Source organism: Atta cephalotes (genome assembly GCF_000143395.1).
Source record: "Atta cephalotes unplaced genomic scaffold scaffold00002, whole genome shotgun sequence".
NCBI lineage: Eukaryota > Metazoa > Arthropoda > Insecta > Hymenoptera > Formicidae > Atta > Atta cephalotes.
Genome location: NW_012130066.1, coordinates 10,125,788 through 10,148,708, shown reverse-complemented (window position 1 = coordinate 10,148,708; position 22,921 = coordinate 10,125,788). Strand labels below are relative to the sequence as shown.

The following is a 22,921-nucleotide window of genomic DNA, read 5'->3' as shown; positions in this document are numbered from 1 at the left end:
ATATATATATATATATATATATATATATATGTATATATGTATATAATATTATATATATATATATATATATATATAAAATAAAGGTAACTTTTTTAATATTTGTACAACCAAGACAATAATTTTTATTTATTTCAGCACCCTTTCCGATTCGTTCTGTTTTCCCAAAGATCGTATTAGCCTTGTCCCTGGTCAAAGGAATTAAGTTTCTCGACTTAAAAAGAAGGCCAACGGACGCACTGTCACGGATTAGGTAATAGCATCACATATCGACATTGACCTACATCTGTGACCCATTAAAGTGCTTCCGACTTGTGGCATACGCATCAGAACGATAACTACAAGAGTGGAATCTGTTGCGTTCTTCCTTAGCCCTCTCCACTCCTAATTCCTTCTCCTATTCAAGACAAAAATCCTGGAGCTTGGACGTAACACAGTTTTATTGTTTTATTGTTAAAATAGTATTGATTAACTTGACATTTCAAAATACACATAAGAAAGTTATAAAATAGTCAAAAAAGTATTCGGAGATTTAGAAAGCACACTCCGAAAGAGCTTGGGAATCTCTAAATTTGCTTATTCGATTTACATACGCCAATTCTTATAGAACTTCTAGGCGTTTTCTTCTTACGAGAAGTAAGTCCATCTCGTGGCGGCACCGTATATGAAAATGACAGATCTTGCTCGGTTTCTGCTGCCAATCATATTATATCAACAGGCTTTGCTCGGTTTTTGGTCGCAATTTACTGTTACAGGTTATACAACAGACTTTGTTTGATTTCTGTCACCAATTTGAAAAATTATACATATTTAAGCGCCAAATCATCAAATTGTTAACCTATTGTCACTACTTAAAATCTTCAATGTCATCTATATCTTATATTTTGCTGAATATATTATACAAACTGCATGTTTTAGAAATTATCACTAAAATAGAACAATCCAAAATGAATTAATATAGTTAAATTGTAAAATATCAAAATCACTAAAAACTTACGTTAGAATCAGATTAACGATGGTCTGGTGATAATTTCTAAAACATGCAGTTTGTTTATTCAGCAAAATATAACAGACGACATTGAAGATTTTAAGTAGTGGCAATAGATTAAAGATAATTTGATGATTTGACGCTTACATATGTATAATTTTTGATTCTATCAACTATATTTTATACTCCAATATCAGGGTTGAAATATGTATTTTAATTTTAATTTTAATATATATATATATATATATATATATATTGTTACACACGAATAATATATATATTGTTACAACTGATGGCTCACATTGGCTTTTCCTCATTACATCATTATATACATTGAGTTTATCTTGAACAGCCTTATATTATATTAAATTGTTATTACCTTACGTTTATGTGCCATGGGCTTTAATGGTTAGATTTGGTAATATATACGTATAAATGAATAGTAAAGATAGAGTATAAAGCAAAATAAAAATGCTTAGCTCTTATAAGAAATAGGAATCAAAGACTTTTACATTGAATTATTTAAGCATCAAAGCTCTAGCTTCTACCATTATAGGCCTTTGTTTCCTATTTCTTATTGATTATGTTCTTACATGTACAATGTAATAAGATTCTTATGATTTAGCTCTTATTGTTTTTGTTCAGCTTGATATCTTGTATATCCTATCTGTTTGGGGAAAGGAGGGAGGGGGGAATATATGACATTTTTAGCGAGCTGGATTTATGCTCAAAGCATACAAAATGCGCAGATTGGATTCAGTGCACTAAATGCAATAATTGTAATCTATTATTTCTATTTATCATTCTTATTCCTTCACTGTTAGATTTTAAAATGTTACCGGTAATCTCGTTCGATGCTCGCAATTAATTAATTATGAACGCATGAAAACGCATGTAATACTCACATGTTTGAAAAGATATCATAATAATTCCTCGGATTCTAGTAAGTAGTCTTATCCGAAAATTTATTTTAGTTGTCTTGTTCCATGGATATCTTCTAATTGGAATTTTATACTATAAAAACGAATTGATATGAAACGAATTACATGTGATTACAATATACCATTTCATACCATTTCATAAATATATCTTCAACTATGAATCAAAAAGTATACAACTATGGACTAAATTTGTCAATTTGTTTAAATATAAATCTGATTATAAAGCAATGGTATAAATTAGTCTAAATTTATGTTCATATTATAATAAATAATTATAATAAATAATAAATAAATTTAAGAGTCAACAATATTAAAATTACATAAATACAAGAAAGAACACCTGAGATTTAATAATGTTCGATCTTCACAATTTAAAATAAATAAATAGGAGAGTTCAAATGTGAAAAATAATTATTATTTAAAAAGTCTTGCGACTAAAGAACTCTAAGATATTAAATATAAAACGTTTGTTAAAATGATTCTGCCAACTAACTAACTAGGAGGATAAATGATATGATAAAGAGGGGAAAAATGGAAGGGAAGATGTAAATAAGATGTAAATAAAGATTATATAAGTAGTAGATATACGTCAAGGAGAGGTTCTGTGTCTGTCTGCCTATTCAAGCCAAACTTCTGTTTTTTAATATGGACTATTTCTGATATGAGCCTTTTTTTTATAAAAAGGCTCGTTTATTCAACATTTCAATCTCATTCCACTTGAAATCATGCTTGAAGCTGATACAGTGGTCAGACATTACTGAAGTTTTTTTGTAGATATCTGATGTTCATGTATTCTTGTTTATAATCTCCTTTTTGTCTGGCCAATGTAACTCGCCTCACAATCTACACATTCAATTTTATAAATTACACTCTGTTTAGCAAAATGATCTAATTGATCTTTTCTTCTATGTATAAATTTTTTTAATGTGTTCGGTATTGTGTAAGTTGTCTTAAGATTTATATTCACAATCGGCAAAACTTTCTGAAATAGATTTAACATATGGAATAATAAAAAATTTATTGTTATTTTTAAAGAGATTTGTTTTCGGTCGAAAATAACTATGGAATTTTAATCTTCGTCTAATAGCATCGAAAATAAATGTTAGTGAGTAGCCATTATCTAAAAGAGTGCGTATTGTAATTTCAAAATTTTTATGGAATTAAGGAAATAGAATTCTATTTATCATGCCAAAAACTATTCCTTTTTTATGACATTTAGAATGACTTGAATAGAAATTCAAATATCTTTCTGATGAAATAGGTTTAGAAAAACTGTCAAAATGATGAATAATAATGGTTCTCTAACATCACCGTGACATCCAAAAAGTTTGTTGTTATCACTAATCTCTAATGTAAATTGCAATTTTTCGTGCATCGAATTGAAAATGGTTAATATGTAATTTAACTGTGATTGCGGAGCTGCGAAAATGATGTCATCTACATACCTATAGTATAAGGTAACTATATATATAAGTAACTATAAAGACAATTTTTCAAATGCTTGTTCTTCTCGGTCTTGCAATACAATCTCCGCTATAATTGGAGAAAGAGGCGAACCCATAGGGGTGCTAAATATCTGTTTAATAAAACGAATCATTAAAAACAAAAAAAGTAGAGTTAAGAATCAAATTGATATCATTAATTCTTCTTGTGTAATTTTAGTACTCCTCGATAATCTTATTTTTTAATTATGCTTTTCTGAGCTAAATCAATAAAAACATTCGTAAAAAGTGAAACCACGTTCAGAGAAAATGTGATTTTTTTTCACTTAAGAGGATGCTAAACTATCTTACTTTACCATCATTTCTACATGGTGAAAAATCTCCGAATTGGATTTACGGATTACAAAATTGTTATTACATAAATTAAAGTACACATGAACAGGACCTCAGCTGCACTGGATTTCATGAGAAAATCGAAAAAAAATTTACTTTTGGCTCGTATAGCTGTCATTTCAGATATATATTGTATAGGTATATCAATATTTGTTTGATATAAGAATTTTAGAGTCCATATTTTATAAATAAGCGTACAACTGAGATCACATCACTGGAACGAACGATATCGAGTTTGTAGAACTAAGATTGAAGGTCTAGAAGAAAAGTATTTTCACCGTAGAAAATACGTGTATACAGATGTTTTGCGAAAACTGGAAATGTCAACAGAGCCGAAATTTCGTGTAGCAGTAATTGCGCGGTTTTGATAGATGGTGCTAGCATGTTAGATAAGGACAGATCTATGCATTTGAATAAGACAGAATGATATATAATATAATGTAAGAAATGAATCAAAGATATCATCGAATTTGAAATTAAAAAGTCTGTACTATCGATCTCAATCAAGTTCGGTAATTGGTTTAGGATTCCCTTAAGATTTAGAAGGGTTCATAATTCTTTATTATATTATTTTAATAAATTAAGTTTTTATTAGGTGCAGCATATATACCGGAGGTACTCTATGTCTTTTTATAACAAGTATTATTAATTATTGAAAAAGAATTGCGATTTTTAGATATTACTTCGAATCATTTATCTTAAATAACATCTAAATTGTGTCCATTTTTCTCTTTCATGAAATAAATTAACAAACAATATTAAATCTATAGGATCGTACATGTGAGAACGCAACCAATAGGAAATGGTTTTAATGATCTAACTGGATCTTAAGTGGTTGTATAATTTTGTGAATTTATATACTACATAGTATTTGCGCGCCGAAATAATTTTTCAATTTTGAAACGCAAACTCTACTGAACTATATCGCAATAATTATATCACGAGTTAAATTGACTAGCAATTTAACAATTCGATTCTCTTACACATCTTAGAACAACGCATCTTAATAATGCTAAATGACATATTAAAATTTATAAATAATTAATTTTTATTGTAAAAAATATTACCTCGAACTCTGGATCTCTAGCACTCCGTGTGAACGTTCTAAGCTTTTAAACTATTAAGGCCCTAATAATATTTTTCATTATAATTGTATCATTATAATCATATGTAGAAATAACGTTTATTTAAGACAAAATATAAACAATTTTACGTCCTAAATAAGCAATTTTAACGACGTAAATAAATAATTTTAAATCTATAGGACCGTACATATGAAAGCACAACAATCAATTTACAAATTTTGCTTTCAATTTGATTATACAATCTCCTATTCTCTATTCAAATACAAGGATATATATGCGTAATAATTCTATGAGGACTGAAATTTTTAATTTTATAATTCACAGCGAATTTAATAATCTAAAATTTTTGTATGAATCTTTTGTTTTTGGCTTGCAGGCTTTTAGGATTTCGGAGAGCGATGCCGGTAAATGGTCGAACTCTTAATGTTACAACGGAAATTTATCAAATTGCCGACAGTGAACTGCTTAAAACGTTCTTCGTGAGTCCGGCCGGTAACCTGTGCTTCCACGGTAAATGTAGTTATTATTGCGATACGGCACATGCTGTTTGCGGCAATCCCGATACTTTGGAAGGTAGCTTCGCCGCCTTTTTACCAGATAAAGCTTTTGCGGCCAGAAAGGCTTGGCGGCATCCTTGGCGTAGAAGTTATCATAAACGGAAGAAAGCCCAATGGGAACATGGTAAGACACAATTATTTTCTTAGAAAGATGTCTTAGAAATCTAAAAATTGAATTCTAAAAAAATATAAGGTTTTTTCTTTTTATTTTTATACTACAATAAAATTGTTATAGTCAAAGTAAATATTCCCTTTTTGCATTCTTCTTCTTTATAAAGATTATGTGTTTCGCGAGTTTTCTCCGTATCTAGATCCATTCTTGGAATGCCAACATTTCGTGAATGATCTTGCAGTCCTTCATCAGAGGAGCAATCTGATATTGAGCTGTTCCTCTGGGCCTCTCTTCTCTTTATATTACGCTGTGGATGGGGGGGAGGGGAGGGGATAGAGGAAATCGATCGAAACATTGGCATTCCAAGAATGAATATGGAGAAAATCTGTGAAAGGCATAATCTCTATATAGAAAGCGTGGAAGCCTCAAGAATATTCTTTTTTATTTTTCATTATCTATGTTTAATGTTGTATTGGCATAATCTTATTAGGAAGATTCGCAAGGTGAAATGACAGTTAAATAACGACGCCGAAATTATTCATTAGGCTTTATTCACCAAATTAATTAATTGGTCAAGATATATGGGAGATTTGCATGTTATCAAAGTGCAAATTTGGATGCACTTGGAATTTGGATACACACGAAAATGGAAATCTTCAACGCGCGAACAAATCGAAAATTTTCACAAACAAACAGAAATCTTCTATGCACTTAAACGCATACTGAAATCTTATTGCAAAGATTAAGAAATCTTCAGATATTCTCATACGAAAATCTTGCATGCCTTGCGCATGAAATACTGGACGTGTTCAAGTTGATAAAGCCTGCTCGTCGAGCAAATGAACATGCAGATTGATTGTTACTTATAAATCCAATCACATTCAACATTCGACGAACAAGCTAGCAGCTTTGCCCGGCCCATTTACTCGCGAAAGCTACGCGATAACTTGAAGATTTATTATCTATATTCGGTTCGATTCTAATTATTAATGCGAGAACACACAGGTCAGCGAGAACACAAATAAAACACAAGAGATAATGTTAAAATTTGATTGATTAGGATCTAGCAGCAAACTGAACATTGATTATGAGACGAATAATGCTCAAATGTTTATATTTTTGGAGTGACACTAGTAACCTGCGTTACGTAACATAAATAAACTCTAACAGCGCAAGACATCCTCAGAATAATCCTAAATATCCTGATATACAGTTAGTTTATATTATACTAAGATTAAAATTTTGAAATGTTCTTAATCCTAATAAATAAGCACCTAAAAATGTCCTAAACACTTGAGGATTATCAAATAAGCTCTTATTATTTCTTACTACATCCACAGGACATTCAAATTTGAAATCTTAAAATGTCCGATTGTAATTAGGATATTTTTTTAATTTTTCTAATATTCTAGGTTTGCTACTAGATGGTGTTATTTCTCTCATTTCAAATTTAATCATAATCGATAATCCAAGTTTATGTAAGTTCAGATACGTCATAATTATTTGTATTGAATGTTCGTATGTACTTAGTGCGAGATATGATTGTATTATACTTTTTATGTACCAACAAAGTTACTGAATATAATATTTTGTAAAATATTTTGTAAAATATTTCAATCTTGCAAATTGAGCATACTTTATCCCAGATATTCTGTGATAGTCCTTAGGATATCTCTTGGAGGACTATACTACATGTGAAATAATAGAATTAATTGTCCTAAAGATTATGGATGGATATTTTTAAGACTTCAGATTTAGATGTCTTAATGATGTATGTAGGATATAATGAGGCGCTCATTTGATAATCCACAGCACGTCCTCAGAAAATTTCTAAACTCTAACAGAATGTCCTAAAATATCCCATTTAATTGATGGGACATCTCTGTGCTATTAGGGAAGGAAAATTATGGCCAACGTCAAATATGTTTTAAATATGTTTCTAATTTATATATTTTTCTTTCAAAATTACAGATTCCGATTACTGCACTCTGGTAAAAGAAATTCCACCGTATAATGAAGGTCGACGATTGATTGATCTTATGGATATGGCAGTCTTCGATTTTTTAACAGGCAACATGGATCGCCATCATTATGAAACATTTAGAATTTTTGGAAATGATAGTTTTACATTACATTTGGACCATGGAAGAGGTTTTGGGAAACCTTTCCATGATGAAATGTCTATTTTAGCACCTCTTTTACAATGCTGTGTCATTAGACGAACTACTTTAAGTACTTTACTCCGGTAAGTAAAATCTTTTATTTTTAAAATACTCCTAGCAAAAATTTGTGTAGTTTGACTGAACATAATCAGATAATCAGTTATTATCATCTGGTATTACTGATTTCTCTTTGTAATACCAAAATATTGCGTAATAACTAAGCAATATTAGTTAAACAACAAAAAATCCAAAAAACCAGGACGAATGAGAGTCAACGTGGTAATTAATACACAATATGTAATCTTAAATTTTTATTCCAAAAAAAAACTAGTTTCGGTTCATTTTGTAGTCACCTTCAGCAATAACAAAATTCGAAATATAACTCCTTTTATATTCAAGAAAAAATTAACATCAGATTTACAGATTTACAGATTTACAGATTTGATATTGCAAAATTCCAAAACATAAAAGGAATTCATCTCAACATTAGATTAAAAAATCATGCTTAAGCGATTAAAACATAATAGTCTTTAGTGGTAATAAATTTTGATCGTTTAAGCATGATTTTTTTATCCAATATTGAGACAAATTCCTTTTATGTTTTGGGATTTTACAATGTCAAATCTGTAATTCTGATGGTGATTTTTTCTTGAAAGGAATTATATTTTATTATTGCTTTCATTTTCGCCCTAGTTTTTTTTGGATTTTTTATTGTTGAATTTGAGAGAGTCCGTAAGAAGATTACATTATTAATATTAATAATTTACTATGCAATATATTAGTCAATTCTTTACAAGAGATTTTTGCAGTATTAAAAAAGTAATTGTCCATTTTTTGATAAGTTAAGTTATGCAGTGCTCACGTTTAATATACCATTACGTCTCTTACAAAGAGAGGCTACGCTCTACTCTTCATCGATTTTGATTAAATTTTTAACAATAAGACATTTTTTTCAAAAATGCATACTTTCCGAGATATTAAACTTCAGATTTTTTATATATTTTTAACTTTTACTTGGTGAACTTCTCTAATATCAAGTTTGATCAAAATCAGTGAAGAGCAGAATATAGCCTCTTCTTATTAGTACATTTATTTTTATGATTCTTGTAAAGTTATATAGTTAAATAGTTAAAAATATGAAAACCATAAACGTGTACACGAATCCCCATAGCAAAAAATTTTATTTTTATTTTTTATTTATTTATTTATCTACATAACAATAAATAAATAATTACGGTTTGAGAATAGAAAATAGATATTAATAATAGAGTTGAGATGCTATAGGTACGCAAAATAGTGAGGCATTAGCAAAACTGCGGCTACAACGCCTATCAGAGTATAACAGGCTACAACAATACTAGATTTGATAATGAAATTTCTATAATTGTATAACGTAAAAATGCCGCAAAATTAACACAAAAAATAACATAAAATACTAAATCAAATATAAGTGAATCACAAGGATTACAAGCCAGTTAAAATATTATTTATTAATTTTAATTAATAACATTTAACATTTATTTATTTAAAATTAAATTAGCAAAATAATATAATAAGATTCAGATAAAAATAAGCGCATAACACATAAATGATTTTTTTGGCGCATAAATAACACAAAATATAATGAAGAATATAATTGCATAACACAATACACAATTTATTTTTATTTTTTTTTTTGAGGTGCTAAGAGACAGCACTTGAACGGTATATTTGATACGACTATAAAAATGATGACCAGCAAATCAAAGAAATCGAGACATGGCTAAGGAAAAAGAGGATAGAGAGGAGGAAAATCGAATGGAGACAGGCAATAAATTAAAAAATTTGACAGTAATATAGAAGCGAAATTTAGCTGAACGGTGGCGAGGAAAATTTCTAGGGAATTTTAGTAACGAATGACAGAAGCATCCGAGGAATGTATTTCGGAGTTAAGGAGCAAAAGATTGCGGAAATAAAGAGGAGTGTTACGATACGAAAAATAAGATAACACAGGTGGAAAATGAATTGTTAACGAACATCTGACCAATCAGAACTATTAAAAGAAGAAAGAGATATTAAATGAAGAAAAATGAGATAAGGGAGCAAAACTAGCAATTAAGAGGCTGGATTTATATGGATTTAGATGAAAAGAGTTAGCAGAGGCCCATTCAATGATAGATTTTATATCGTGATTAAGAGTATCCACAGCTGTTTAAAAGTCGAATGGATCGAAGAAAGAAAGAAAAACAACATATAACAGAAATTTAGAGATAATAGAAATAGAACGTAGATCGACGATGAAGATTGTGAATAATAAGGGAGCAAAGATCGAATCCTGAGAGACTCCGAAAGGCGGGATGATGAGAAAGAAGGCTTTGAGATATATAGCAAAACTCTCTAAGAACGCTTTATAGGAAAAAACGAAGGAAGGAAATAGAGGAGAAGCTATAATGATAGAATTTGAATAATAAAAGCTCAACGATATTGAAGGCTTTAGAAAAATCTAGAGCAACTATGAAAGTTAATAAGGTAGAAGACCAGAGTCGAACCCACGGAGCACAGAGTGACAAGTGCAGCAATTCGGTGATTGTATTATACATATACCGGAAACCGGATTGGCAATTCGACATGCAATTTGTAGAGTTAAAAAATAAGTTCAGCTGTAGCATATCCGCTCCAGGAGTTTCGAGAGGAGTGAGTGATATGGGACGAAAAGAAGAAGGGATTATGAATCTTAGGGATAAGAAAGACTATAGCTTTCAACACGTAAGGAACATATTGAAAACTAGAGCGTAGTTGAATATGAAGAAATTAATTGATTGTAGGAGATAGAGGAAGAGCATGCGTCCAAAGAGATCGTGCGGAAAATTGATGTGCTGAAAGAGTTCGGCAGCGGTAATAGAAACAAATGAAAACGTATCGAAATTTTTTTTGGAAGTAATAAATCAAATGTTGAAAGGAAGAGAGGAGGAGAGAGTCAATGAAATGATTATTAAATAAAGAAGGATCAAGAAGATGAGAAGGAATAATATAATTGGGAGAAGAGAGCCTGACGCCAAAAAGGAAAAAGTTATGCCAAAATTGTCGCGGAAGACCAAAGGAGAAGGATGATGTCAAGAATGATTTCTTTTCATGACGAATAAACTGTGCAATTTCGAAATTCGCGATAACATTGTCAGTGAGCCTCGAATTGAGTCCGCCTGAATCCGATCAACGCACACTTTAAAAAAATCAACTTATGCACCGTTAATTTTCATCCATGAAGCAGACGATCGAAAACGTCTTATAAACAGAGCGCCAAACGAATCGAAAATAGATACTATCGACTAAACAAAATAGGCGACTTTGGCATCGTGCATTCCCAATACATCTGGAATCAGTTGATCGCTGCAAGGAGAAATCAACTGCACGCAAATTTCGTGCAAGGTAAACGTTTGAGCGAATCGACAATTGATATATTCGAAGAATAATATAATAGTTATTGATAGAGACATCGCACACAGAATCAATAACGCAAAAGGAAGATGAAGTTATAATGATGTTAATGATGGACGCGGATTCATAAGTTACATAAGTATGAGAGAAAATTATTTGACGAAGACAAAGGTGAGACATCAGGAATTTCAGATACACTGTGGCGGCTGTGCAAGTGCCAGTATCACAGGCAACCCAATATACAGACGCCTGCAGAACAGAGCACGGCACGCATCAACTTTCTCGCAAGTGCCTTGCGGCACCTACTTTTTCACGAGCGCTCGCAGATGAATCGCGAGTATGTGATTCAGCCCCTCAGTAGGAGGCTGGCGTGACAACAATGAACCCAGCCATTAGAAATTCGCCCAGCGAGAGATATAAAGCCCGCCAAGGCGGAGTCAAATGGCTCAAAGCGATTCCGAGAGACACCCCAGTGTATCCAGAAGCTTGCATACCACGACCCAACACAATCCAGTGAAGGCGCTCTAAGCACAATGCAGGGACGGCGAGGCAACCAGCCAGCGGAGAATCAGCAAGGCCCAGTAGAAATCAAGGAGCAGCCACGCCTTGCAGCAGAAGAAGCGCAGCACGGCGTAATAGCCAGAGACCAGCTACGATAGCAACACTGCGCTCACCGTCACCTGTAAGATGGAGGCTGCTGCCGTTGGAGATCGCATCGCACTGAGATTAATGAGGCCTTCACGATATCTGCTCAGAACCTGGGACAGCAAGCAGCGCAGACATCGAGCTATCTGTCCGTGGCACCATCTGTTGCAGTCTCTCCGCTAGCGACGAAGGCGACAGCGTAAACGCAAATCACGAACGAGTGGGAAACATCGTCACTGAGACCTCGCATTATGGAGCTGTCGCCACATATATCAGGAACACGCGTCAGCCTTGCGAAGGTACGTTTCGCTGTGCCTAAGGGCCTCTCTACAGAACTGAACGACCAGAACATGACTACTGAGGCTCCACGAAGTGGACGCGCTGTGAGCCAAAGATTCTATATCGCGGACGGCTATCACAGTCAATCAAAAACAAATGGTCCTTTTCAGAGCCAACATCTATAAATAGCTTGTAAATATATCGTAATTGGATATACCAAGACTTGTGATTTCGACCTGACATCTCGTCCTATTTGCGAACCTTCTTCCAGCACTCGGTAGGCAGTAGAGGCCGATTGCGACGGTCGGCTGTAATTCCGCCACACCATGTACATGCACCAATATATGCTATGGTCATTTTCATTTAAAAAATTTGTATTAAAGTTATCCACGCACATTATTTTATCGACGATGCAGGCGACTATCGAGAAGCACATCTCAACGTAATCGAAATCAGCAATGGAAGAGAATGGCGGATAGTAAACGCATAACATGACTTGCTTATTCCTGAATTGCAACGATACATTGACAATATTTATACGCACGCCAGCGAGGAGATATCAACGTCGATAGGAGAGATCGAGTGTGCGCCATCAATATACAATACCACTGCCACCGTGACTAACTCGCGAAACACCGTATAGTTTGGTAGCGAAATTAAAGAGGAGTCGCTAAGAAAGCACAACCAAGTCTTCCTACTTGAAACATCGAAACGATATAAGATCAATTAATTGATTGAAATACGGAATAAAAGAATAAGGAGGGGGTCAACGCCCGTCCGAGATATTCTGAAAAGAGTCAGGAGAGATGTATCGCGTCGACGAGCTCTCAGCTCGACAAAAAAATGCGGCTCGTGCCGCATCCAGACGTTTCTGATACCATGACTAAGAGCCAATTTCCGTGCCTTACTGGAAGTGCGACATTTCGCCGCCGATGACTGCTCATAGAGAGATCTTGCTTGACAGCCATGAAGAGAGGATGATAGAAGCGGATGATAGGTCGCGACGAAAGGTGAAAGCATGTGAATAACTCGTTCTTTTTGGTCGCAATAATCGTGAACTTGATAATCAGCGGATAAAGTGGTCCAGGGATCCGAAAAACACCAATCATTTTTCTCGCATTCAATGTAACACCCAAGGAAGCGGCAATAATAGAAGCTGTTTTAATTTTATCCTTAGATACTATACTCGGAATACCGAAGATGATCAATTCATGATCGCATCGCTCATTTTCAAATCTCTCGAAAAGAAAAACTGACAAATTTATCTGAAACAACGGGGACCCGCCTCGGAAGCAGATTTTAGCAGCAGAAGCGATGGTGGTCTCCAAACGTCCACAGTGCTCTCTCAACACGACGCATTTAGCAGACAGTGCCAAAATCTCGCCGGACCTACGCTCCGCATCCGCGGTCATACGACCAATCACCGACTTGATCGCCTCCAGATGCTGAAGAATTGCTCAATACGGGTGATTTGAAAGTCGAGAGAATTCAACTTTATCGATTAATCCGATGAGCTCGCTCCGAGTCTCCAACGCAGTAATCCACACATCCAACATTACACAGATAAAGAGGCTGACAGTGCATCTAAGATAGATTGCAGGTCAGCGAGAGCTGACACGATTATAAGTTTATCGAGGCTACAAGGCGTTCACAGCGACAAAATTCTAGACGAAAGATCCTCAAGAGCACGGAAAGCTGAGAATCGTTGGAATCAATGAAACGATCAGTAGGAACAAAAATCAATGCACGACGTTGACTGAGACTTCGCATTATTGTCGGTTTTAAAAAAGTACAGAGGCCGAAGCACAGAATGAAACATTTATATTTAGAACAAGATAGCTGATTTATATTGTTATTCCTAGATGATTAGATGTTTTTTGTGCTGTAGGAGATAATTGTCATCTCCTGTTGCACAATGCCACAAAAGAAATAAAAATCAATCAATCTTATCTCATATATAGACTATAATATATTCTTCAATCTGCTTCAAGGCAGATTATAGCACATTAACAGAATAAAAAATCTGAATGTTGATTGGTAGGCTATAAGACGATAGACACAAAATTCCAATTTGTCGGAAATTTATTGCTATTGTCTTATTTCGTGTTCGTATACAATGATATATGCATCCCCGTATGTTGGATTCTTCTCCCTACTACTATCGCTATTGCTATCGCTATTAATTCTATTAATAGCACTACCACTGTTGTCTCGCACTGTGTTTAGGGCTTTACAGAATGTTTTTGAACATTGTTTCCTTATAGCCAGTGATGCCAGTTCCGACTTCCTCGCAGCATAATACAGTGTGTGAAAGGAAATAGGTAAAGATAGCCTGGCAAACGCCCCATGTCGCACAAACTCAAGCTCTATAATTCAAGCAGCGTGGCGTGATTGCTAAACTATCTATTCCCCTCTATATGTCGTACAATGGCAAACGAATTGGAATTAGCATGATTGTTTAAAGCACATTGTATTGTATTCAAGAATTGAGTACGATAGCAAATACGTATTCACTTTATAACATTAATATTCTTGAGACTTTCACGCTTTCTATATAAAAATTATGCGTTTCGCGGATTTACTTCGTGTCCAGATCCATTCTTGGAATGCCAATATTTTGTGAATCTTGCAGTCCACTTCATCAAGGCGAGGAGCAGCCTGATTCTGAACTATTCCTCCGGGTCGTTTCTTTTATATATGCTTCTTGGAGTGATGAAGGGAAAGTAGAGAATTGTGGGGGAGGGGAGAGAGATGGGGAAATCGGTCAGTCTTCGATAACCGGGAGAATAATTTTCCATATTTTATTTATATTGTAGCCATTATCTCTATTTAGATTGTTAGGGTGTTTTTGTATCTCTATGACTTCTCTATATTTTCTTGGAAAGTATGATGTAATGTTGGTTATTGTGGTCGTTTTGTAAAACAGTCCAATTTCGATGTGATATTCTGATAATGCTGATTGCATGATGTGTTTTAACCTGACATCACGTTGGTGTTCTTTTATCTATAGGTTGACAATTCTCCCAGTTCTCCAATGTATACTTGCAGAAACAAGGTATTTTGTATACTCCTGCGGAGCTAAGTGGAGATCTTTGATTTTTAAGATTTCTTAAGATTTGTCCAATCTTTTTAAGTGATTTAAAGATAGTGCGAATATTGTGTTTGTTTAATATCCTGCCAATTCGATGTTCTGTTGTTCCTTTGACATATAGAAGAATGGATAGGATCCTTTCATCTGATTGTGTGTCAAAGACCGTTGTCTTGTTTGCCCGTTTATTGATTGTTTTAATTATGTCTTTTTTGTCGTGTCCGTTTTTTTTCTGTAAGGCTATTTTTAAATGATTGAGTTCTGTCTGTAGATGTTCTTTGTCAGAAATGGTGAAAGCTCTATGTACAAGTGAATTGATTGCAAACTATTTTTATATTGAGTGGATTAACTTGGCATGTAGGTATCTATTTGTGTGTTGATTTTCTGTACACTTGGCTTAAGGCCATCCGTACTGTCAGCTTTCTTAGAGACAAGAACATCTAAGAAAGAGAGTTTTCCGTTTTCTTCTATATCTATAGTGAAATGGATATTTGGATGTTGATTGTTGAGGAAAATAAGGAATTTACGGAGTAAATTCGTCTCTGTCGTGTCTTCATATCAAATGTGTCGTTTATACAACGAAACCAAACTTCGGGTTTTTTGAGTGTTTTTATGAGGGCTTCTTTCTCAAAATGAAGATGTTGGCGATTACAGGAGAAATAGGAGAGCCCATTGTCATTCCTGAGATTTGTTCATAAAATTGGTTGTTATAGGAGAAGTAAATGGTTGTTAAGCAATGCTCTATTAGTAGGATGAGGTCCGAGGGGACTTTATATGAGGCCTTTATGTTTAATGTGTCTTTTATTGGGACTTGTGTAAAAAGGGATTCTACATCGAAACTTACAAGCAGGTCTATGGAACGTAGTCGGATTTGTTGGATCTTTTGTATGAAGTCCGTTGAATTAGATATGTGTGATTGGGATTTTTTAAGAAAAAGATGAAGAACTTTTTCTCGGATAAAGCATACAAAAAGCTTGACAAAGATCCAATTAATACAATCACGCAGAACACTAAGATCCTGGTGGAAAAAAACAACATTGGCAGTAAAATCAAATCAACATTAAAATCTACAAATCCTCTCCCATTAAGACTATACCAAAGTACACACAAAGTATACACAAACTAAACATCTCACTCAGACCGATTGTTAGCGCCACTCCCCGACAACTTATCCCACTTCTTAGCACAAACACTACAATCCCTCACTGGAAAATCCATCGTTTGAGAAAGCAATTTGAGAAAGAGGCCTTCAAAAAAACACTCAAAAAACCAGAAGTTTGGTTCTAGATGTTCTTGTCTGTAAGAAAGCTGATGGTACCTTAGACCTTCAAGTGCACAGAAAATCAACACATACACAGATAGATACATGCCGAGTCACACCACCACTTATCACAAAAACAGTCTGTAATTAATTCACTTGTACAGAGCTTTCACCATTTCTGACAAAGAACATCTACAGACAGAACTCAATCATTTAAAAATAGCCTTACAGAAAAACGGACACGACAAAAAAGACATAATTAAAACAATCAATAAATATGCAAACAAGATAACAGTGGTCTCTGACACACAATCAGATGAAAGGATTCTATCCATTCTCCCTCTATCCATATGTTAAAGGAACAACAGATCGAATTAGCAAGATATTAAACAAACACAATATCCAAACTATCTCTAACCAAATATAAATAATAAGAAGCATATAGCGACGATAGATGTTGAAACGAAAATAATATATTTATTATTATTCTATAAGAAAACAGACATTTCGATCAAGATTTGACCATCATCAATACATACAGATGACAATAAAGGATTAAAAACAAGTTAATTAATTAAGAACGCAAAATCACTAGTCAAAGAAGTGTTAATACAATATCAAATGACAAAGAAAGAAATGCAAAAAAAATGATCGCAAATCAATAAGATAGTAAAAAATTCTTTTTCTTTCCAATCGTTTGTAGTACGCATTAATTGAGTAAGATAAAGTCCAGAGAATGAAATTTAATAACAAAAATATATATTAAAAGAGGAAAAAAAAATTTTTATATAATGCATCTGGCACTAATATGTTCTGTTTATGATTCCTTTTTTATGGAAGCAAAGAATGATTTCGTGTGAGAATACGGAATTTCTAGATTCTATTTAAAAATTAAGGAAAAGAAAAACGCTTTTTAATAATTAAAATATTTTAGACCATACAATGATTAATTATTCAGAAGGTCAATATAAATTCACATTAAAGTTCACTTGCCACATATTTTTTAACATAAGTCCTTGCAGATGTAACTCTGAGTACCACAATTTACAAAAACCGACAAAAATCTGAACAAATGGAACTACTGATAAATTTTGATCGTCTTGATATTAATTATATTATAATAACACTTCTTTGATTAGCGATTTTGCGTTCTTAATTAATTAATTTGTTTGTAATCCTTTATTGTCATCTGATAATAGTCAAATCTTGATCGAAACATCTATTTTTTTATAGAATAATAATAAATATATTATTTTTGTTTCAACATCTATCGTCGTGGTTGTATGCTTCTTATTATTTATATTTATATTATTAAGCCATCTTCAAACATTTAAATTTTATTTTTAAACCACCTAAAAAGATAGGACAAATCTTAAGAAATCCTAAAGATCAAAGACTTTCACTCAGCTGTGCAGGAATGAACAAAATATCTTGTTCCTGTGGGCAAATATACATTGCAAAAACTAGGAGAATGATCAACCTACGGATAAAAGAACATCAACGTGATGTCAGATTAAAACACGTCACGCAATCAGCATTATCAGAACACAACATTGAAACAGGACAACATCAAATGTTTGACAAAACGACCACAATAGCCAACATACATCATATTTTCCAAGAAAATATAGAGAAGTCATACAAAAACACTCTAACAATCTAAATAGAGATAATGGCTATAATATAAATAAAATATAGAAAACTATTCTCCCGGTTATTGAAAACTGACCGATTTCCCCCACCTTTCCTCCTTTCCCCCACCCACAATTCTCTACTTTCCCTTCACCACGCCAACAAGTCGCGTAATATATAAAAGGCACGATCTGAAGGAACAACTTAGTATCTGGCTGCTCCTCGCCCTGATAAAATGGATTGCAATTTTACGAAACGTTGGCATTCCAAGAATGGATTTGGACACGGAGAAAACCCGCGAAACGCATAATCTTTATTTATATAATATTATATAATAATAATTTGTAATATATAGATACACAATTAATAATAATTAATATAAATATATTTTTATAGATTTTCTTTAATAAACTTATTTGTTTATTCCTATTTCTTAAAAGTAATTTACATGATCACACATTACCGCATTTTATCAATATTAAGTCTTTGTCTTATTAAATAAGTTATGACGGTTCGTGTGTTGCCTTTGATACTCTAGTTTACTAAAACATTAAAATATAACTAATGCTTCTTACTCATCGTATTATACATGCTATTAAAAAAATTTCTTTCACACTATATTTACTTATTCCACTATATTTACTTATTTAACATCTCCAAAAATTCAGATTATTTTATCTTTATGTCAAATATGATCATAAGCGGACTTAAGCATTAATCGTTGATCGTGCATAGACTGTGAGCATTAATATAAAAAGGTAGTCAGTTTATGAAAATTTCCGAAGAACAGAATCGATTACTATAAGTATACTATACCATATTTACGGTCGCCTTCTTTAGTGATGTTACCGGTAAAGGTGATAGAGTGGAGAAGTACCACGGAGAAGTATCTTCAACACAAAAATGGTCGTAACTGAGTCGTGAAACGTGAGACGCACAATGTTTTGGTCAACCTACAACTACGACTTACATTCCACACTCTCAGTTAAAGGTTCTCTATATAGAAGTCGTAGACGGTCATGGAGTCTTACCATAAGTCATAGAAAAAAGACCAATTCTAATAGAGTATTCTCCTTATATTTGATTGTGATTGATTGGTTTCCTGCGACTTAAGACTCCACGACTATCTATGTAGAGAAGGACCTTTACAATCATCTTTGTGCTTATGCTTTTACTCAGCTCCCAGACGTTCAGCAGGATTCGCGGCGGCCTCGTTAGTTTCGATAATGAAATCTCCAGGAACTGTAACACAGGCGATGGTGAGTGTGGAATTGTCGGTATCTGCGCTTGTCTCCGCCTATCTGACGTCGCTGCTGCGTCACTGCTGTGGCTGTGATTCGCCCTTTCTGCGCCTCTATCGCTAGCGCTGCTGACAGACCTCGCTGCGCTTCCACTGTTGGCCTGGCTGTGCCTCGGCTGCTTGGTACTTTTGTTGGTCTTGTATTCCAAGTCAGTTGTCCTTGTGTAACCGTAATGTGATGAGTATGACATGATTTCGCCCTGAGCGACTCGAACTTGCTTCAGCTAACCTTATATCCATCTTGAGCGAATCTTAAATGCGGGTACTTGATTTCGCGTTGATTCCCTGGGGACTGCGTTGTGGCAGCTTTCGCGGTCCGCGAGTAGAGATCATTAAGTAGAGATTGGCCAAAGCTCCAGCACAATATTGTGAAACCAGAAATAACGTGATTTGGGAAATGCACGCCCCTAGAAGATCTCTAAGCGTGCTGGTCGATCTCTATCTAGAGGATCTCTATTCGCGAGCGCTTGCGAGAAAGCTGGCGTCGCGAAGCACTCTTGAGAAAGTTGGCGCACAACGGGCAACGGGTTGCCATTTCTCGCATGCGCCGGTGCATCGGGTTATCATTCTAGGTGCTTCTGTGCGGCTTGTAAAGTGCCGCCACAAAAGTGAGTCTACGCTATATTAAAAATAATTAGCCTGAAAAATTAAACAGATTCAAGATTACTCAAGATACGCACTGGGTTGCTTAATCAAGAAGCCTCTCAAATCCAGCAATGAGTAGAAACGAGTACAAATAAGGAAAATTTGCTTGGAATACGGACATATCCTACCTTGCGCAGAAATCTCTGTTTAATCTTTTTAGTTTTTATTACTTTAATATTTTTTTAAGGGGGGAGTAAAATTTTCAAAAAATCGAAAATTTATTTTGTTTAAAATATAATTTAAAGACTTATAATTAATGTGCAAAAAGTTTCAAATGGATATTCGAATTATTTCTCTTATAGCACTTGAAAGGTTATAGCACTTGAAAGGGACATACCTACGCGCAGATAGTCGACTCAAAGGAAAAAAAACATATTTTTTTCGAAATATTTTTCAAGATGTACCTATATAATTTCTTAGGCTACAATTAACTTGCAATTTGAAAACATATATTCAGGAAACCAATAGTTTTTCAACTGATCGATGATTTTATTGATAACATTTTTTTGTTTAAAATACAATAACATTTACAATATCAAAAAACGTGTCAAAAATTTAAACATGTTTTTTCCGTCAATTTAAAAAAAATGAAAAAAAGTTCGGTCAACCAATAGGGAGTACATTATAATTTGTGAAACTATTTGAATTTTGATAAGGTTTGGCTAACAATAAATTAAAAAGTTACAAAAAAGTTAAGTCAAAAAGTTAAAAAGTTAATTAATTTTAACTTAATTTAATTACATTTTAGACTCTTCACTTTTTAACTTTATATATAACTTTTTAACTTTATATTTTATCTATAATTGTTAACTTTTAATTTTATTTTTTGAAAGTTACATCAGGGAAAAGTTGGAGTTACACAGATCCTATACTCGGATTATACATTCGTGTTAACTTTATATATAACTTTTTAACTTTATATTTTATCTATAATTGTTAACTTTTAATTTTATTTTTTGAAAGTTACATCAGGGAAAAGTTGGAGTTACACGGATCCTATACTCGGATTATACATTCGTGTCCGTCGGAGATGTATTTTTCTAATTTTAAATAATTTAAAATTTTTCATTTACGTTTAAACAAAAAATAAAAAGGTCCGAAAACGGTCCGTTGTTGTGACCTAAAATCACGATTTTTTTGAAAAATACACAGAAGTGCTATTTATTGTTATACAAGGATTATTTTTTGGTGTCCCAAAATAATCACGCAAAAGCTGATCAAAATCCGTGAAATATATGTCTCTTTGTTAGTTAAAAAAAGTTAACAATAAGAATCATATTTCAAACCGTACATATGAGAACACAATTAACGAACTAGAAATACGAATTAGAAATGCTTATACCGGTCGAAGCTAAATTTTAAGGCTTAAATAATTCGACCGGTATAGGTATTTTTAGTTCGTATTGATTATAAAAGAGTTAATTTTTTAATTTAGTTTTTAAATTTAATTTTAAAAAAGTTAACTTAAAATCATGAAATAAAACAAATTTAACTTTTAACTTTTCAATTATTTTTTTCATTAACTTAACTTTTAATTTAATTAATGTCATTAGGAATTAACTTTTATTTTAACTAATTGTAATAATTAAATTTTCAAGGCTTTAATTTAACTTAGTTTAAAAAAAAGTTATCCAATCTTACTATTTGGATTTTTTATTTCGGGATATCCAAAATGACAAAATCGTGTATACCGTTTACCAGTGCACGCACAATCACATTTTACGCGAATTGTTGTATTTCCTCGCAAGATCAATATTTTTCAATAAAATTTGCAACACAAGTTCAATATATGTATTAATGAAGCTAAATTATAAGTGAATCGTATTTATACTTTTCCCGCAATCGCTCAAAGAATTTTTACTTTTCAGTCTAGTCAGGGTATATTCCCTTTTAAAAAACTTTTTACAATTTTTCATAAAACTTATTTTCTGATTTTGTAACATAGTTCTGTCTAGCATAAAAAAGGAAGGGATGCTTTTTCTGCTAAAAAATTGCAACACAAAAATCGGTTTATTTGTATTATTTTTTTATGAGCTCCTGAATCAGCAGATAATTTTCCGTCATAAAATGATTTATTTTTCGATTCTGAATAGTTAGTTCTCTTTTGTGTGAAAAGAACAGGGAGTGATTTTTCTGTTGAAATGTTGCAGCTAAAAAAATCAATATTTTGCGTATTTCGCGAACTCATAATTTAGTAGATAATTTCCCATCATTAAATGATTTATTTTCCTATTTCGAAGCATACAATTCTCTCTTGCGTGAAAAGAGCAGGATATAGTTTTCCTATTAAGGGATTGCAGCTCAGAAATCGGTTCATGTTTATCAAGAACTTCTAAATCAGAAAATTAACTGCAACAGAAGTTAATTTTCCGTCACAAAATGATTTATTTTCTCATTCTGAAACATAGTTCTCTCTTATGTAAAAAGGCGAATAGGTGGTTTTCCCAAGAAGTTGCAGCTTAAAAATTAAGAATTATATCAGATTTGTTCCAGAATTATATACATTAATGAACTATATACATTAATGAAATTTTAGATGTAATGCTAATTTTAATGACTTATCTCTTGAAATTAGTTTTGGGGTTATTTTGAGGATAAAGAGAGCTCAAAAATCAAAAGAACACTGATTAAGAGTTCATAAAGAGTTCCTAATTTTAAGCCTATAAGTGATTTCTTATTGTTAATTTTGAAGAGTGGGAGGCTGAGTGAACGTTCACTCAGTCCCCCACTTTTAAATCAAAATTCCTGCTAATCGGGAGAAAAAACGAGAGAAAAATTTTTTTTGCTGGATTTGGAAGCTATTAATAGCTTCTAATTCTGAGATATGCGTTTTTTATTTTTGTGTGGTGGAAGGGAGAGGCGCGAGCTGGACAAGAGTGAAAAAGAAAATTTCGGCGCATTGATTGCAGAATCACAGAGAGGGAGAGAGAGAGAGAGAGAGAGAGAGAGAGAGAGAGAGAGAGAGAGAGAGAGAGAGAGA

The 22,921-nt window shown here is 33.1% G+C and overlaps 1 protein-coding gene across 1 annotated transcript in view; it reads left to right on the top strand.

Annotated features, from left to right (window-relative positions):
• The window catches only part of LOC105621979 (extracellular serine/threonine protein kinase FAM20C-like), a 123,410-nt gene that overhangs the window by 93,193 nt on the left and 7,296 nt on the right, over window positions 1–22,921 (top strand). Inside the window, exons 4-5 of the mRNA XM_012203414.1 lie at window positions 5,223–5,527; window positions 7,487–7,760. Coding sequence (XP_012058804.1) covers window positions 5,223–5,527; window positions 7,487–7,760 — 579 coding nt within the window. The remainder of the gene's footprint in view (window positions 1–5,222; window positions 5,528–7,486; window positions 7,761–22,921) is intronic.